This window comes from Babylonia areolata, chromosome 1 (genome assembly GCF_041734735.1).
Source record: "Babylonia areolata isolate BAREFJ2019XMU chromosome 1, ASM4173473v1, whole genome shotgun sequence".
Taxonomy (NCBI): Eukaryota; Metazoa; Mollusca; class Gastropoda; order Neogastropoda; family Buccinidae; genus Babylonia; species Babylonia areolata.
Window position 1 is genome coordinate 66474073 of NC_134876.1, and position 18603 is coordinate 66492675.

Sequence of the window (18603 nt, forward strand, 5' to 3'; positions counted from 1 at the left end):
GCTTGTTATTGGCCAAAAGGAAACATCGCCAAACCACATGGATATGCGTCACTTCCGCGAGAAACGTTGAGACGTCGTGCTCATAATTTCTTGGGCGATTGACGACGAAAGGGCGTGAAACAGTCATTTGAACTGAAACATTTTTCCAACATGCCAAGAGAGTATGTATACATTTTCATCATTTTAGTGATTTCATGAAATATAAAAGCTTTCCACACAGGAATACACTATCGGCAGCAGTGTAAAATGGATTGAGGTAGCAGTTATTGTAATCATTCAATCAACTGGAGGCTGACAGTTTGAGAGCAGTGCAGCCATGAAATTTTGACAATCACTGTGTGCATGATTGATCAATATATGAGATAGTACCGAGATGTTGATATATTATTGACATAAATTCAGCAGCGGATACATTTGATTTGCATATTTGATGACCACATTCAGAACCCGAAAAGTCTTGGAACTGGTTGGTGAAATTGCTAAAAACACATGTTCATGTTCCAATTTCAATAAAGCTTGGCTAATAACAAAATCCTCCTTTTTTCTTAATCAGCTTCTATCTCAGTGATAAATCTGACAATTACTGTCACACCATGCTTGCGGGGTATATCAGTGTTTAGATAATAGCCCACCAAACCTGACAAGGACTGTGATAATTAAACATGTATGCTTATGTATGGTCTTCATTTGAATGCACAGCACACATGTATGTTTTGAAAGTTTTACCCTTAAATGTGATTATAAGTCCAGCAAGGTATAGTAATTTGTTTAAGAATATTTCATAAAGAGAAATGTTTCATGAACAAAAAATAAGATATTTATCTCTAAAATCCAACTTTCATTTTGGTTTCAAATCAGTCCCCCACTGACCCTCCCTTCCCCATCTTTCCCATGGCCATCACACACACACACACACACACACACACACACACACACACATCCCCCATCCATTGTTTATTCTGGTGGTGCGTGCGCTCAGTGTATGTGTGTAGGGTGTATTTTGTGCCTTTTTCCTGCGATTATTCATATGATAGAGATCTGCAGTAGACCGCTGGAGAGTTCTGTGCTGACATGACTTATAGAGGCGTGTCACATGATCTGTGCTCTCGAAATTGATTGGCTCTTTGAAATTTCGAGCTACAAGGTGATCGAGAGAGGCAGAACATGCAAAACAAAAGGGTTCTTTCTTCAATTTCTTTGCTCATATTTTGTTCTTTTTTCATTGCGCACATATTGTACAGAGTTTGGTTATAACAATGGAGGCTATAAACTGAAGAAATGGGGGACAGCACATGTTTGCTGCTTTTGCCTTTGTCAGTCGCCTTTGGCATTACTCGTGATTTAAAAGTTAAAAGTTAAATGCGCATGCGCAAGATCCAAGATGGCCATATAGATGTAGTATTGTATTGGTGTGTATAGGTTTTGTTTTTCCATGTCCATGTCCTGTCTTGAGTGGTATAATGCACTATTGTATATATATATATGTATTGTCTTATGTGAGGCGCTTAGAGCCCATTCTGTGGAAAGTTTGCGCCATGTAAATACATTATTATTTCACACACATACTCACACGCTTGCTTCCATGATTGATGAAATTATTTTTTACAGGAGAAAAGGCAGCAGCAGTGATGACAGTGGCGGAAGTTCCTCAGGGGAGAGCTCAGGCTCTGACAGCAGTGCCACAGAACACAGCAAACAAGAAACAAAAAGAACTCCAAAGAAAGACACCTCTTCATCAAAGTCAAAAGCTGGTGATTCTACACCAGGGAGAAGCAGGCGAGGTGATGATGATGACAGTAAGGAGCGACACAAAAAAGTGAAAGCGGAGACCGGAGATTTAAGCAGCAGTGATGGAGAACACATTCCCAGATCTGGCCCAAGGAGCACTGTTGTGCAGGTGAGCATGATGATATGATTGGTTTAGTTTATATTGAACAAGCCACAGTATGATCTGCCTTAGATATATAATGGATCATTTGAAATATATAGAGGAAAATAGGTATTCCTTAGAATGTTAGATGCATTTCAAATCCAGATAAATTGGGATGTATCTTCCTAGCCGGCTTGCATAGTTGCAAGTACTGAAATAGTTTTCCTTGATCTTAAGCTTTTTGTGACCCATAAAGGTGTTGAAACAGCATAGCAGAGGTGAAACATCAGACATTATGCATTTACACTGATCGTGTCATTGGCAGAGAGTTCCATAGTGTCCAGTGGATATGAAATAAGAACAGACAAGACTGAACACAATTGAAGTGACAACAGTGCAGTTTCTTCTTGTGTGTACCTGGTACACAGATAGCTCCATGTGGACTGCTGGAATAGAAGCAGATGAGTATGTAGGTGTACCTGTGTATTGGGAGATTCAATATGACAAGACATTAGTGGTGTTAGGGTAATGCCTCTGCAACTGACACAGATAATGGACCACCATAAAAAATTTTTTTTTTTTTTTATCTGCTGTGTTAGGGTTTGGGATGGTACTTATTTTATGTGTTAAAGTGTCATCTGATTTGCAGTCAATATAAGTGGCCCACACTTGTGGTGTCTGTGAAGTATGAACACATCACATCATACTAAAATTGCCTTTAATTTCATTGCTAAATGCTTTTGTGTGTGTGTGTTGTTGTTTTTTCAGAAAGTGTCAGCTGAGTCCAAAGACAAGGGCAAAAAGCGAGATGAAGCAGATAAAGCTAGTCCTGGATTAGACAGTAGTAAAGACAAGCATGAGGACAGAGGAGGAAGCCGTTCAAAAAAACGCAGCCATTCTCAAAGCCCCAGAAACAGAGACAATAGCAAACGCTGGAAAGAAGATAGATCTTCAGGTAGAAGTAATGATCGGCGAGAAGAACGTCGCTCACACAGAGATGAGAGAGACAGTGACAGAGGAAGAAGTTGGCGTGAGGGGGATCGAAGAAGAACAGACAATAGAAGACGGGACGAAGATCGTCGTGGTGACGGCTCTCGTCGTGATGCTGACAGAGATCGTTACGACAGGAAACGGGATAGAGACAGTGATAAAAAAGCCGATCACAGGAGTGACCGGAATAGTGGAGAGAAGAGAAGGGACAGAGATGACAGGGAAAAGGACAGAGGCAGTCGACGTGAGGAAAACAAGGAGAATAAGAAAAATGAAAAGTAAGTAATATGGAATTTGTGTATGTATCTGTCCTACCTTTTCCACATTGTTTAGTATCACTCTGTTTTCTTTTATTGTTATGAAGATTTAACTAATAATAAGGCCTGCCAAGTTCCTATTCTACAAAGTATGCATTTAAACACCTGATTCTGTATCATTTTGGAAAAGAATATCTGTGTTTAGCATTTCTCATGATCTGATTTCTTACATTTAGAAAAGTAAAATGGTTTGTTTTTTGTTATTTTTGCCTGCCATACAAGAACACAGAGTGATGCACACGCGTGCATGCACACACACACACACACAAACACACACACACACACACACACACACAGTTTACTCATGAATCAGACAAACAATTTTTGGAAATTTAACTGTAATATTACTGATTTGTGTGTTGGTGTTTGGTATCTCTCTATAGCTGTCTGTCTTTATTTTGAAATAATGAACCACCAAATATTAACATGAATGGATTGCTGATGCAGCTTGCCTGAAGCTCAGAAGAGGAAGGCTGAGGAGACAGAAGGAGAGAAGGAGAAAGTTGATTCAGCACCTCCTGAGAAGAAGGCCAAGGAGACCGGAGATATCACCACACGCACAGGTGGTGCCTACATTCCTCCTGCCAAACTGCGCATGATGCAGGCACAGATTACTGACAAAAGCAGGTAAAAGGATCTACAAGTACAATGGTCAGGTCATACAAAGGTTTGTTCTAGTTTGTGTAATAAAAGTTAAAACAGACTCCAAGATTAAAACATTCTAGTTTGTGTAATAAAAGTTAAAACAGACTCCAATATTAAAACAGACTCCTTTCCTCTCTCTGCATTAAAAAAAAAAGAGAGAGAGAGAGAGAGAGAAAAAGATTCATTACAAACCACAGACTGTTAACACGGTAGATAGACATTTTATGACAGATACCTTGATTATCCCTTTTTCATATTCTGTTAACCTTTTTCTTTCGGTATTAAACTTAATTACTAGTATTTTTCAAGAGATTTCAGATTGTATTATTTAGCTTCAATACTTGTGTTTCAAGAGATATCAGATTGAATAATTTGGCTTCAAAATTTAATTGTTTGTGTGTTTGCAGTGTTGAATACCAGCGTATGGCCTGGGAAGCCCTGAAAAAGAGCATCAATGGTCTGGTCAACAAAGTCAACGTGTCTAACATTGTCGACATTGTGCGTGAGGTGTTTCAGGAGAACATTGTCAGAGGAAGGTAAGACATGGAGAAAAGCTCCAATTTTTATTTATAGATATTTTGTTTCAGACATTCTCTCAATTTTGTAAGTCACTAGAGAGCATGTTTATGCAACTGGTTATAAAGTTATTGAACATTATTGTTATATGTATATTATATTTTCATGTATGTATTTGTTATGTGGTCATCTTTAAGTAGGAATGTTTTCTGGTTTGCAGAGGTCTGTTGTCACGCTCTGTGATTCAAGCCCAGGCAGCTTCCCCTACTTTCACCCACGTGTACGCAGCTCTGGTGGCCATCATTAACACTAAGGTAAATCAGGACAAGAGCTGACTGGTAAACCAACATGTCTGTGTTGTGTATGTGAGTTGTGAAGCATGGAAGTCATGTTCATTGACTGTTGTGTATGGCTGTGATGAGTAGGACAGATGTTTGTAAAGCAGAGAATAGATAACATGTGTGCTTGACTGTCAAGAATTGTGCAGACATTATCATGTCTTTGAGTTATAGAATAGTGTCATTGCACAACTGTTGAGAATAGAATAAAAATATGTGATAGAACTTATTTTTATATCAATATATCAGTTTAGTTAGAAAGTTGATGGGGTGGATGTGCCATTTCACTGTTACATATCAAAAGAGAGATGTCAGATTGGATTTGTAAGAAAGGAGAATGTGAGAGTGAGACAGGTATTATGTATTGCTGTGAGAAATGAACATGCTGTTATCATACTGCCTGGAATAAAATAGATAATGCATTTATTGAAATAGGATACGCTTACCAGTGTTTTGCATTATGGAACATTGATGTGGTCAACATCATCAACATGTAACTGTGAAGATGAGTCATTTTGTTGATTGGGTGACAAATAAGAAATATTTGTGAGGAATTTTGATGGTGTGTTTCTGTAGTAAATGTGCATGTTGGTTTGTTTCATTGAGAAATAAGGGACACTGTTTTGTTGACATTTGTGAGAAATGCATTTTTGAGGTCACATTGAGGAATGAAATATTTTTTGTGTTTTATTGTGAAATATATGCTAGACATTTGTGAGAGACCAACATATCAGTGTAACTGTGGGGAGAGGACCATATTTCAGTGCATTGCTTATGCAAGGAGTGTGGCTATAAACATCATCAGTAAAATACTGAGAAGAATTGGACAGATTATACTGTGCATTGGTGAATAACGGGGCAAACGTTCTATGAGTGGAACAGGTATCATTGTTGATTTTGTCACTGTGAGGAGTGGAAAGCAAAATTAGTGTCATGATGTGGAATAGGGCTGATTTGGGTACATCCATAAGGATTGGGACAGATGTTTGTTTATGATTAGGAGGGGGGGGGGGGGGGGAGATTTTACAGTATTTCACATGAGGAATTTGTCAGATGTTTATGTGTCCATCTCACTTTGAGGAATCAGACAGATGGTGTAATGTTATTTTAAATTCAAATTAACTTACAGAAATATGAATCTTGCAAGTGAAGTGTCAGTCTTTCTTGTTGGACTTTGGATTCGTATGAAAGTAATCATCAGGCAGTGTCTACAAGGAACAGATTGATCATTTTTTAGATGCTTTTGTTTGTGAAGATTAAAAACGGTCATACACGTGAAAGCCCACTCATGTACATACGTGTGAATGTGGTAGTTGCAGCCCACAAATGCAGAAGTTCATGGAGATGCATGCAAAATAGGAAGGATACCATGCAGTAGTGTACATACTTTTTTTTGTTAAAATTTTGTCAGATCTATGACTTTTTTCTGCCCATATTTTCCTCTAATATTCATCATCATAGTCAGCTATTGCAATTACGGGATTATTTGGGGAGATGATGAAAGATCATTCATTATTGTTGACAGTTATATTTATCTTCATTTTAAGTGCTTGCTTTTGTTTTACAGTGTTCATTGTTTTGTTCATTGAAAGATGATGAATGAATGAATGTCCTTTTTCCACAAAGGAATGAAATAGTCATAATCTTGCTGTCAGGTCAGTCTACTTCTGACACAGTGTCAGTTTGACTATACTTCTGACACATTGTCATTTTGACTATGTTTGACTTTGAGACTACTTGTTGCACTGCAGTAACCAATGCAGAATTTGTATTTTAGCGTCAAATCTCACTGTCTGTCCTGACCATTATGATTTCACCTTTGAAACCTTTAAACCTGTGTGTACTCAAGGGTGTGTGCTCAAGGAGTAGGGATATTTCCAGTAAACTATGTTAACTGTTATCTCTTTGTTCTGTCTTTTCTTATCCTTTCCTCCCTTATTCTGCCACTCTATCCCCATTCTGTATGTGGTTTTTTTCTTCCAGTTTTTCTTACTCAGTTTCATAATTGCTCACATTTAATTTAAGTCTGATTAGTTATATATTATTTGGCTATTTAAAATTGTTATTCTTTCCATTTCTGTTTGTTTATTGACTGGTTTAGTGCCAGATAATTTTGTTGAACTCTTGTTTCTATTTTTCTATGAACCATTACTCCTCCTTGTTCTCAGATTCCTACAATACATTTATTCCCTTCATTCCTGGATTTAGAGAAGATTAAGAAAGTATGAACCAGGGCACTTATTTCAGAGATTTACGGCAGCGCCACTCAGTACAGTACACTAAGATTGTCATATACTGTTGTGTACAGAATTGATGTGAGAAGTTATCTGTGACCCTGTTGTCACAATAGGGTGACATCTCTGGTGACACTCAGGTGTAAAACAGGTGAATTTGGGGTCAAACACAGTGCATACAAGTTCGTACCACATGCAGGACAGTGTTTTGCTTGCAGAGTATGCACATCATGCAGGCACTCACCTAGTAGTGCCTTGCTTCACTGCTAGTCATGTCCGTGAAAAACTGTCACAATTGTCACTGCTAATGTCCTTCTCACATGAATGATTTAAACTTTGTCTCAAAGAGAATCTATGCCTTTCACTACACCCTATGTCTGCTGTCATTGGTGTAGAGATACGTAGGAAAACATCACTGAGAACTGCTGAAGACAGACTGAAAAAGGAAATCAAGGGGCAGAGTACAGCTTGTTCAGCCACGCAGATGTTGTTTAAGCTCTGCATTGTGAAGCAGTTCTTTGTCTTTCATTAACTTACACTTCATACCTTAAATGTTCGATATTTGAAGACATTTAACACAGTGGCATTGACAGAATGTGGTTATTGGGAATGAGGGGTTACCTTCTGTCAAGTCTCGAGAGTAGTTTCATTTTTTTTTTCAATTGTCATATAGAATCTTTGAATACAAAAGTTTCAGTCTTTCTTGTCTTCCTAACATTTTTTAGTCTAGCTTGTCACATTGATATTTGATTAACCTGCTGTTCTAGTTCTAATCATGAGAATTATTCACTCAAAACATTTAGGGTGCAGCTGATAACTTTATTGTTCAGTTTCTTCTTGTTTGATATTCAAAATATAAAGCTATAAATATACCAAACACTGAACAGATGTTTGTGTTGCATTGGAAAAAGTTGAAAAAATGAATAAGTATGCCCTTTATTTTGCATCAGAGTTTTAGTTTTTATTCACCAAGATCATTACAGGAGAATTTGGACTGAAATGATTTTTTTTTTTTTTTCTTATTCTGTTCCAGTTTCCTCAGATTGGAGAGCTTATACTGAGACGACTAATTCTACAATTCAAACGAGGGTTTCGTCGAAATGACAAAAGCTTGTGCTTGTCATCCACACGCTTTGTTGCTCATCTTGTGAACCAGCAAGTGGTAAGTGCCGCTTTAACAATGATTGTACTTTGTTTCACTTAAAAATTTTAAAAATTTATTGTTTTTTTTTATTGCTATTCCCAAATGGGTTTGATTGTTATGAGAAAAACACAGAAGACAAACACTGAAAAGCATTGATTGAACTGAATGTAATTGTTACTTGTCAGTGGTTTCCTTTCAGCAATCAAGATCCTGATCAGGTGAGGTAGTCCTTATTTCTTTTTGTTGATATCTAGAAGCTGCATATTGTTTTTGATCTTACAGGGTGTTTCCAGATCTTATACTGCAAAGATATATGATAAATTGGGAAAAAAAAGTTCTGTCCAAAAATGTAGAGGGTATAAAGCTGAACAGAAGTGGACATGTATTTGATAAAGCAAGAGAAAAACATTGACAAATTTAGAAGCAGTTTTTTTCTTATGTACATACTAGTATGTGAAATAATTTTTTTAATCAGTAAAGATATAAGAATGGTTTGACATGAGAGTGCTTATTCTATCAGTATACCATCACCATTAAAATTTTGTTAAAAAAAAAAAAAAAAAAAAAAGATGGAATAAACAAAGAATATGTATGAGATCAAATAGAGGCTGTGATATAAAAGAAGTTAAATGGATACAGATTGGGCTGTATTATCACGTACAAGAGGTATCTTGAGAAGGAAATATTTGACAACACTGAAAAATGTTTCCAGTTCCCTCCCAGACAAAAGTTCTTTCCACTGTTTTGAAGCGCACCATTGAAAGATTGAAAATTGTATTTGGCTCAGAGAAAGGATGCCAAACATGGATTAAAAAGTTGACTAGAAAAAAAAGAGAGAGAGAATAAAAGAGATTGAAGCAGGATAAGATTTGTGATAGCGTGGTATTTGAAAAAGAAGATTTATAATAATAATAATAATAATGGTATTTATATAGCGCTGGGTCTTGTGTAGAGACAAATCAAAGCGCTTTCGCACCAGTCATTCACATGCATTTATCATCAGTTGTTAAATCATTTATCATCATGTTTTATCATGATGGTTGTAGTGATTGAGGTACTGTGGTGTACAGGCCCACGAGGTGATTGCCCTAGAGATCCTGACCCTGCTGCTGGAAAACACCACTGAGGACTCTGTCGAAGTGGCCATCAGCTTCCTGAAGGAGAGTGGGCAGAAATTGACCGAGGTCTCCCCCAGGGGAATCAATGGTAAGACCACCACATTTTCCTGTGAGACAACTGTTTTCAGAATACATCACCAGTATTCAGATTTGTGGGAAGTCTTTGTCCCATAAAGCTACCTTTGCTTTATCACATGCATGCCTCTCCTCCCTGGTTTTGTGCCCTTCAAACATTTCAACAAATCAAAAAGAGGTGAAAAGTATTAGTTTTGACTTTGCATGCAGGCATGCAGTACCACCCCCATCCCAGTCAATGTCCCTGAAAGTCTATTTTTCCCCATTGGTCTAACTGTGTAACATGTCTCAAAATCCACCACATCTCTCACACATCTGTGGGAACCTGTACAAAATACAACATGCTGCATATTTTGTAGTGTTGTGACATAAAGCACATTATCAGTTTATAAATTTCCTTTTTCAGCTGATTTGAAATCCCCATCAACCCAACCACATCTGCTTTTCAACCCTAAACGCATTGACTGGGGAACTTAACTCCAAGAGTAAAGAAGATAAGAAGCTTAGGCATGTTCAGCCTCCAGAGACCCTCAGAATAGCACATGACAAAACAGGGTTATGTCAGCACATTACTGATTGGTCAATCCAAGGGTGTGAAATATTGCATAAAAGCTATTACAGCAAAAGCATGTACAGGAACATACATATACACATGTTTGTATGTATGTATACATTCTCAAATCTGTCATAACCATCTAACACAACAGATATCCTACCACACAGTTAAACCATGCATGCACATACACAGTATCTCTCTCTCTCTCTCTCTCTCTCTCTCTCTCTCTCTCACACACACACACACACACACACACATGTGCACATGGACACTCACACACTCAGATAATTGGATTATCTGTGATTAACTTCCTCAATGCAGTGTGACAGAGTTTGGGTTCAGGAAAATGAGAAGAATGAGTTATCAGTGAATTTGTAAAATGTATACATGTTCATGCTTATTCCAAGTGGATACATGTGTGATAGTAAGAAGGATATGGACAATTGGGAGTGAATTTGAGTTGTTTGTCAGTTTTAGTGGTAAAAGAAAAATATTGCTTAAATATATTATGATTTCATAGTTACGGTTAGACCAAAAAGCAAAAAAAAATGTTAGAGAATGGCAGGAAAGGAATATGGGGTCGGTGATTTGACTTGGGAACTGGTGTATCAGAGCTCTTGGTTCTGATGTTTCAAGGTGAGATCTGTCAGAATTGACTGAGCTTTGTTCACTGTATATATCCATGATTGTGCAACCATGTGTAAAGTGGAGTGGACTCTACCAGTGCTTCATTCCTGGCAAGATAAAGATGTTGAGCTAAGTTCTGGACTGCACTGTCAGGCTTACGTGTATGAATTTCTCTGTGTGTGTGTGTGTGTGTGTGTGTGTGTGTGTGTGTATATATATATATATATACATATCTTCGTTTTTTAATTCTTTTTTTATGCAATTTATTTTCAGAATGTTCACTTTGTATGTCAGTTTTTTTACTTTGTTTATGTCTTTCTCTCTAAGACCCCCCCTCTCTCTTTCTTCTCTCTCTCTCTTACTCTTTATTTTGGTGTGTTTGTATGATAGTTACAGGTGAAAATGTGAATGGTTAAAAATTGTGTATTAGACTGAGTATTAGGGAGTTGATGGTTGATTTGCTGGCATTGTGATGTCTTTTTTTCCCCCTAATGTGGAACTCTTTGATAGTTCTGTTACGAAACTTCATTGTATATATCCACGATTTCTTCAGTATGGAACCTGAAATTCCTGTGTGAAGTTGAACATCAGTCTTTGGATGTCGATTTGTTTTTGCTGACAGAACCAGCAGTGACACAACTGACTGCAGTTTATTAAGATCCTTTCAACTATGAATAACAGTGATTTGATCCAGTGCTCTTTGCCTTGTGTGCCATGCAGCCTTCTCTGTTGAAATGATGCTGGATCAGATTCAGAGCAAACCTCTAGATGAGCTCAGAAGCTGATTTGACATTTGGGTTGTGAGTCACTTATTTATTTGATGGTGAAATTTATTGAACATGTTGATTTTTGGTTTTTTTGGGGGGCGGGGGGTTGTTTTGTTTTGTTGGTTTTTTTGTTTTTGACAAATGAGAAAAGCAGAAAAGATCAGTGTAGAAACAGTGCTGCTTCATTTACAAACAATTTCAGAGGATTCCAGAGCAAACAAGACTAGTTTCAGAGCAAACAAGACTAGGTTGTTTTGTGATACATATTTGTCTGTTGGTAGTGTGTGTGTGTGTGTGTGTGGACACACATTTCAGATCTGTAAAACATTCTTTGGTTTACTGCAGAACTGCTTGTATGATACAGAAGTATTGCAGAATGACACTCTGTGCATAGTCCATCCTTAGCTGATGGAAAATACATGTAAGAACTCTGTTTCTGGTTGTATTGAGTACAAAGCTGGTTGGCTTGTCAGTCATGGTGACATAGTCACAGTGGTTGTGTGAGACAGTGCACCAGTGTGTTATTTGGCCAGCTGTGTCAGGGTGAAGCATGTGAACATCAATTTTTGCATCTATGCTTGTGTGGTCATATGCTTACATGGATAATATACACATGTTGCTTCCTCCCAGTGTATTTTGAGCAGATCCATTGAATATGAGCCAGGCTTACAAATAGATTTTTGAAAGAGGCATAGTTTAGACGAGTTGTGGGATTGGGATTGTTCATTGTCTTGTGTGTATTGATGAAGACATGTTGCTTTTTTCAGTGGAGGCAGGATGAAAGCATCCAAAAGGGGTTAGTGCTGCCAGTGATGGCCTGGGAAGCATAACCGCTGTCTTTATGGTTCAGTGGCTGCACCCATGTCTGGTTCAGGGCATGGTTATTTCCCACGCTCCACGTGTGTGGCGCCCCTCTCCACTGCCCTGTTTTTCTGCTTGCGTCCTTCACTTTGAGAGCAGGGATAGGGAGCCTATTCAGTCAGGCTTCCTCATGCAACCCACATGGTTGTGTCTGCTGCACGTCATCCTTCACTGCTGCACGGAATCCTGTTTGCAAGGATAGCTGTGCAGTCACTGGCAGGAGCTGAGAGCTGGCTGCTGCTGGCTCTCACTGCAGTGAATCGCTGCTCCTGTCATCATGGGCGGCAACATCTGACAACCCATGTCTCAGGCAGGAAAGGGAACATCCTGCTTCTGCTGTCTCCAGTCTGTGGAGCTCTTCCACTACCAGGGAGCACTCCATTCTGCAAGACAACACACAGCTACATCAACCTTGGCTTCCATCGCCTTGCGTCCAACGGCGCATTGTTGAGGCTGTGTGCCTCAAGTGCCACATTCTTCTTCAACAACTGCAGTCTTCATCAGGAGCAGTGCAGTCTTCATTGAAGGTGTCTCGTCGACGAGGTCTACACTCTTCATCCTGGGGTCAGCCATCTTCCACAAGGGCTCCAGTCCTCATCAAGAGCTGGTGAGTTCATCATGAGTGTGGTCTTCAACCAGGGCTGCACTGTGTGTCCAGCTGCCAGGTCTTCATCAGCAGTGGCTCAACACTGCCACAACAAGCTGTGCTTCATCCTCCTGCTGATGGAAAGTGCTGCCCTGGCCTATCATCATGCCATCTGCTGGCCATGGGGGCACTTCTGTCAGCCTCTCTCCCCTCCATGGTCCTCCATCATCATGCTTCACAGGATGGGATTGGCAACTGGCCCTCAGCACCGCAGGAACGGGCCGGTTGCTGATTCTTCCTCCACAAGTCTTCTCCATGTTTTTTTTCATCTTCCGTCATCAGTTGACCACCATTCATCCTGGATGCCCATCACCAAGCAGTGTGTTGGCAGTGGAAGGGATGAGCTGGTTGTGCTTGAAAAGCCAGTTTGTTGGTGTGCCACTTCCTGCCACTGCCAACACAGTCACCTGCCTCTCCAGTCCAGTGGTTGCCTGCAGCCACCACCGACTTCACAGATCAGCATTTGGCAGTCTGTGGATGGCTGCTGTCTGCTTGGATCATTGTGAGATCCTGCTGAGAAGTCTGCTGCTGACCACATCTTCAGCAGCAGCCAGGCCTCTGCTTGTCCAGTCCAGCCTGCACTACTTCTACACATCTTCAGCGTGTGTCTGAGAAAGGAGGGGCTGGGCGGCCTGCCAGTGGTCGGTCATCACAGCATGGACAGCACGCAGTGGGTTGGGGGCTGTATGGTGGTTATAAGGGAAATGAAACAAAGTGAAAACTATGCCCTGAAAGAGGTGAGGTCTCTGCTACTTCTCCTTGCAGTTCTAGTTCTCTTGTTGGTCATCTTTGTTGTCTGTTGTCTGCGTCTTGCTAGTGCTTGTGGGTTTGTCAGTTCTTACCTACTTCCAAGCTCATTTCTGTCACTGTTGCCCCAGTCTGTTTGTAATTTGTGCATATATATATTTATTGAAAGTGATTCATGTTAATGGATTTGGTTGATGGTTGATAAAAAGAACTGATAATATGGAACTGATTTTGATGACTGGTCAACCAAATTATGAATATTCAGTTAAAGAAATGAGGTAGAAATAACTTTAGATAAATGATTGAATAACAGCATGATTCTAAACCATTGCTGCTTGCGCCATGTTAAGTATTTTGGGGTCCTCTTCTACTTGATCTCAAGAGGATAGGCATCAAAAGCCCTTATGTGGCAGAAGCGTATAATTTGCATGTTTCTTGGTGTGTTATTTGAGAACTAGCTTTTAACAAAAATGGAAAAGCAAACCCAAAAATTGTTCTCCTTTTTGAATTTTGATTTAAAATAAAAGAGTTTTTAATTTCCCTTGCATAGAATAAAAATAAACATTCTTTTTATACTCATTATTCTTGGAGCTCCTGGAAACCATCAATCCAGTTTTGATGCATTTCCATTCATGACACAACTAAAACAGTAAAAGTAAATAATCATAAAATAAATCCACAATCAGTTTCAAGGTACCAGAGCGTGTGAACTAATCCATATATGCTATACCAAAAAATCTACAAAAGTCATTGAAAACAATATAGGAAGGCTGCTTTAGTTTGTGTTCAATATGTGTCATGTCTTGTTTAAATCCTTTTGCATGTTACTAACAAATAAGTTAAAGGTTGTTCCAATATGACCTCCGAGTCTCAGACCTCCTTCACTTGAGGTCGTACTTTTACTTTTTATAGTAAGCTGCTGATGCCTTTGGGGTTTTGGGGTTGTTTTTTTTTTATCCTCTACAGTTCCATCTATCTTTTTTAATGGTTTTATAACAAAAGCCATTTGTACAATATTTGTTTTGGAATCAAGATCAGTATTGAAGAAATAATAGGAATGTCATAATGTTTTATGACTCAGTGACTGTCAGACAGTGACTGTGTGCTTATAATTTATAGTTATATCAACACATGCATTAGTTACAACTTCATCAGTTCATTGTTGAGTGGTCATACTGGCTATAATTTGTCAGTTTTACCAAAAAAAAACTTTCCAGCAGTTACTGAACTGATCTGAATAAATTGAAAGCTTGAAATAGTTGAATTTGGCATATCCAGGGCTTGTGGTAAGTCAAAAAAAAAAAAAATCATGGAGTCCCAGGAACTCTTTTACCGTACCTCATGGGAGTCTCAGACAACCTGATAATGCTGCATGTTTTATTCAAATCTGCATTGCTACACACGAAGGCAGGCATTCCTTCTAGTCCAAATCGTTGAGGTTACTGGGCTAAAAGTGTTGAAGGGAAACAGTCTTCTTTGTACTTTTACTGTTGTTGCATATGATCAGTATGAAACTAAAGGTCTGATACACATTTTTCACTCTTTTTAATGCATTTGTTTCAATAATTTGTTGAATGTCCTAGGAGCCGACTCAGTTAACATGCAGTGCATACTTTCTGTTCTGAAAAAGCCAGAGACGCATATTTATGCGTTATCAGAAGCCCTGATGTCTGTGTCTGATATATTAAGACTTGCGTAAATAATCAGTTCCAAGTAACATTGAAATGATTTTGAAGTGTGATCTTTTGACTTTGATATATTCTCTTTCTTCTTAAGCCATAGGACAGAAATTATTTTTATCTGTATATAATTTGCTTATGACTAACATGATATGACTGGAAAATATTTAAGATTATTAGAATTTTTATAATTTTTGCTTTAGATAAATGTTTCTGGATTTACACAGTATAATTATACATTGGAGTCCAGTTAACACGAGTCTGACCCAAGCATGAGAATCTAGTTTTCACAGATGATTTTCAGATTCTTGAGAGCATCCTTCTCAAAGTTATGTTTTCAACTTCTGAATAGTTTAGTTGAGTGTTTCAACAGAAACTTTGAGTTCATTTACTCTTTCTGTTAGAAAATATATATATATATATATATATACACACACACACACACACACACACACACACACACACACACACACAAATTAAGAAGTACTCTTTTTCAGTGTTTGAAAATGGACACATTTAAGAACTTGGTGGGTTGCCCATCAGCCAAAGATACTACTGTTCAATGAATCCTGGCTGTGCAATGCACCAATCACTTGACTAAGTGCTGAAGCTGGACAATTTTTATTAATGAAAATGAAAGAGAGAAACGGGAGAAATGAAAAAAGATGAAAACTTTGATGGCTTGTTTTGTATTTAGATTATACTATATTTACTGACATGATGAGTTAACTTTTTGGATGTCGGAAAAGTTTTGAGACAGTATTTGCTAATTCTGGCAGTGCTCATGGCTGACATTCTTTGCAAATTATACAGTCTGAACTGTTAGAGATTTTGACAGCATGACTGTTGGTTAGAATGTAGATTTGTCTTGAAAACTCGAGTTAAATGGACTCTAATCAGAAGCATGTACTGACAAAAGCAGTCTTCCATGTTTAAGAATTGCTGTTTTATTATTTTGTTTTTCATTGTCAGTATTTTAGATTTAATTGTAATGCATGTATTGATGTAATGACACTAACCTTTGAATGACCAGGGTTTTACTCTGATTATTTATTTGGAAAATATCTGCTTATTATGATTATTTTGCGAAATATCTGTTTATTATTATTACCTTACAGTATATGTTTGGATGAAGAGAGTTAAATCTTTAAATAGTTCGTTGTATTGGAATCTTGATGGGTTTTTTATTTCTTTGTTTGTTTGGGTTTTTTTCGTTTTTTGTTTGTTTGGGGGTGTTTTTTTTATATTTTGTTGTTGTTTTTTTTGCTGCATTTAGTTAATTTCTAATGCTGAGATGTTTTTAGTTAATTTCTAATGCTGAGATGTTTGGAAGCAAGAGTAGCAAAATTAAAAGAAAATTATTAACACCAAAACTGAAAGTAAAATAAAGTGTAAACCCTCAGATAATTTTCTTCTGTAATGCAACAACCAGCATCTAAAATTAGTGTAATGTGTGAAGGTAAAACTAAGAGCTACAAATTGTATATTTGCAGAGAGATTAAGTTAATAAGAAGGCATATGTACTGACGGCATGTACACATAAAATGTAGAGGAATGTTAAATAGGTGTTAGTTTCAAACGTAATTTCATGTAGATCGTTACAAAAAATGAAAAATTGCAAAGAAATCAGTTCATAATGATATTCATGACTCGCTCATCCCGAGGCTCGTCATACATGATGGTATACTTGTACATATGTTGTGAAGTTGTTCTATGCATGTCTCAGTGGAAGTCTCAGTGAATTAACAAAAATTACAACTTACATGGTCAGATCTCAGCATTAGGTAATTCATGTTTATGTCAAGAATGGGGTCCCTGGTTCCATTGTAAAAATACTGAAATGTAAACTTGTTGACCTTATACTTTTATTAGGAATCTGCAAAATGTACAGAGCAATCAGTGGCTAAAGAACAAAACCCTAGAACATAACTATATACTTTCTTAGCATGTTGATAGTGAAGTGGGGAACAAACAGTAACACTGACAGGGTCTGTCAGGTACGTGTATGCACACAACATGATCAACAGAAATGTGTTATTTGTAAAGCATAATAATTGGGGGAGGGGGAAGCAAAGCATTTACTGTCTTGTCGTAGGGTAGGGAAGGCAAGACTTCTCAGCATGCTTGAAGACTTGGGAGACAGTGTTGTGAGATCCAGTCAACCCAAGCTGAAGACTGGCAGAAATTTGAAAGTCAGAGAGGCAGTCAGTGTCGCAAAAGAAAATCTCGACTTCAGACGAAGGAAATAATAGGACACACCCAAACCAACAGACAGGGCCTGGGATCGACAAAGATGGAATGGTGGTCCAAGGCAAAGGGGAAAGCAAAAAGAGACATGATTATACAGGAGATCAAGAAGGAAGAGGATGATAAAAGAGTCCAGAAGGCAGTCCAGCAAGACCAGCAGGGGCAGTGGACAACATAGGAAAATGCACTCCAAAGGAGCCTCAGCTGAAATGATATGTGGAACATGGCCCATCTGACTCTGAGGATCAGCTTCATCTTCAGATCTGTGTATGACCTTCCCTTTAATACAAACTTGGTGAAATGGGGGAAAGCAGATGATCCTGCATGCCCACTCTGCCATGGCAAACAAACAGTGGAACATGTCCTCGGCTCATGAAAAGCGGCTTTGAGCCAAGGACGGTACACATGGAGGCATAACCAAGTGCTAAAAGAAATTGCATATCTGAGCACTGTCCAAGGAGCACCAACCCCACCAGAAGTTCAGTAGAGTTCCACTCTGCAGAAGGCAATAAAGTCTGGCCAGGAACAGCTGTAACATCCAAAGCTTGGAAACATGGGCTGATTGATGGTGCCAAAGATTGGGAATGCACAGTTGACCTACCAGAGGGGAAGAAGCACCCAGAAATCATCAGCAAGAGCGGCATGAGACCTGACATAGTACTCCACTCCAAGGCAACAAAACAAATGATTCTGATTGAGCTCACTGTGCCATACAAAAGCAGAAAGGAGGAAGCCCACATCTACAAGACTGAGAAGTATGCTAGTCTAGCCAGCCAATATGAATAAAAGAAAACTTCATAAGGATTAAAAATCCCTACTCAAACTAGGCGTGCGATGGCTCAGTGGTTAAAACGTCTGCCAGAAAAGGTGATTTGGTCCTGAAGTCACAACCACCCCGGAGGTGCAGGTTTGAACCAGCTAAGGACCAGGAAAAAGAAAAGAAAGAAAGAAAAAAAGGCAGCAATACAAGGGCATCCAGGAGTCATGACCTGGGTGCGGCCCGCCCCCCTTAAGAGTGTAAGGAATTAAGGGCGGAAACACTTGCTTCTTCTCAGAAGACCTTGTACTGTCCAGCTCTCCCTAGAGTTTCTTATCACTTGTCAGTGCAGAAAATCATAAAAACAATTGGTGTGGCTCTGTTTGCATGCTAAATATCATATTATGCAACATAAAAAAGAAGTGGAACAGTTGTTGTCAGGCTGCAGGTGTAATGTAAGAGGTACAAG

General features: G+C 38.6%; 1 protein-coding gene across 1 annotated transcript in view; it reads left to right on the forward strand.

Moving 5' to 3' along the window:
- The first annotated feature begins 57 nt into the window (after positions 1-57).
- The window catches only part of LOC143285903 (uncharacterized), a 35015-nt gene continuing 16469 nt past the window's right edge, over positions 58-18603 (forward strand). The window contains exons 1-8 of the mRNA XM_076593355.1: positions 58-161; positions 1609-1897; positions 2639-3138; positions 3625-3804; positions 4230-4358; positions 4559-4652; positions 7944-8072; positions 9125-9260. Of these exons, the coding sequence (XP_076449470.1) occupies positions 151-161; positions 1609-1897; positions 2639-3138; positions 3625-3804; positions 4230-4358; positions 4559-4652; positions 7944-8072; positions 9125-9260 (1468 nt within the window). The 5' untranslated portion in view covers positions 58-150. The remainder of the gene's footprint in view (positions 162-1608; positions 1898-2638; positions 3139-3624; positions 3805-4229; positions 4359-4558; positions 4653-7943; positions 8073-9124; positions 9261-18603) is intronic.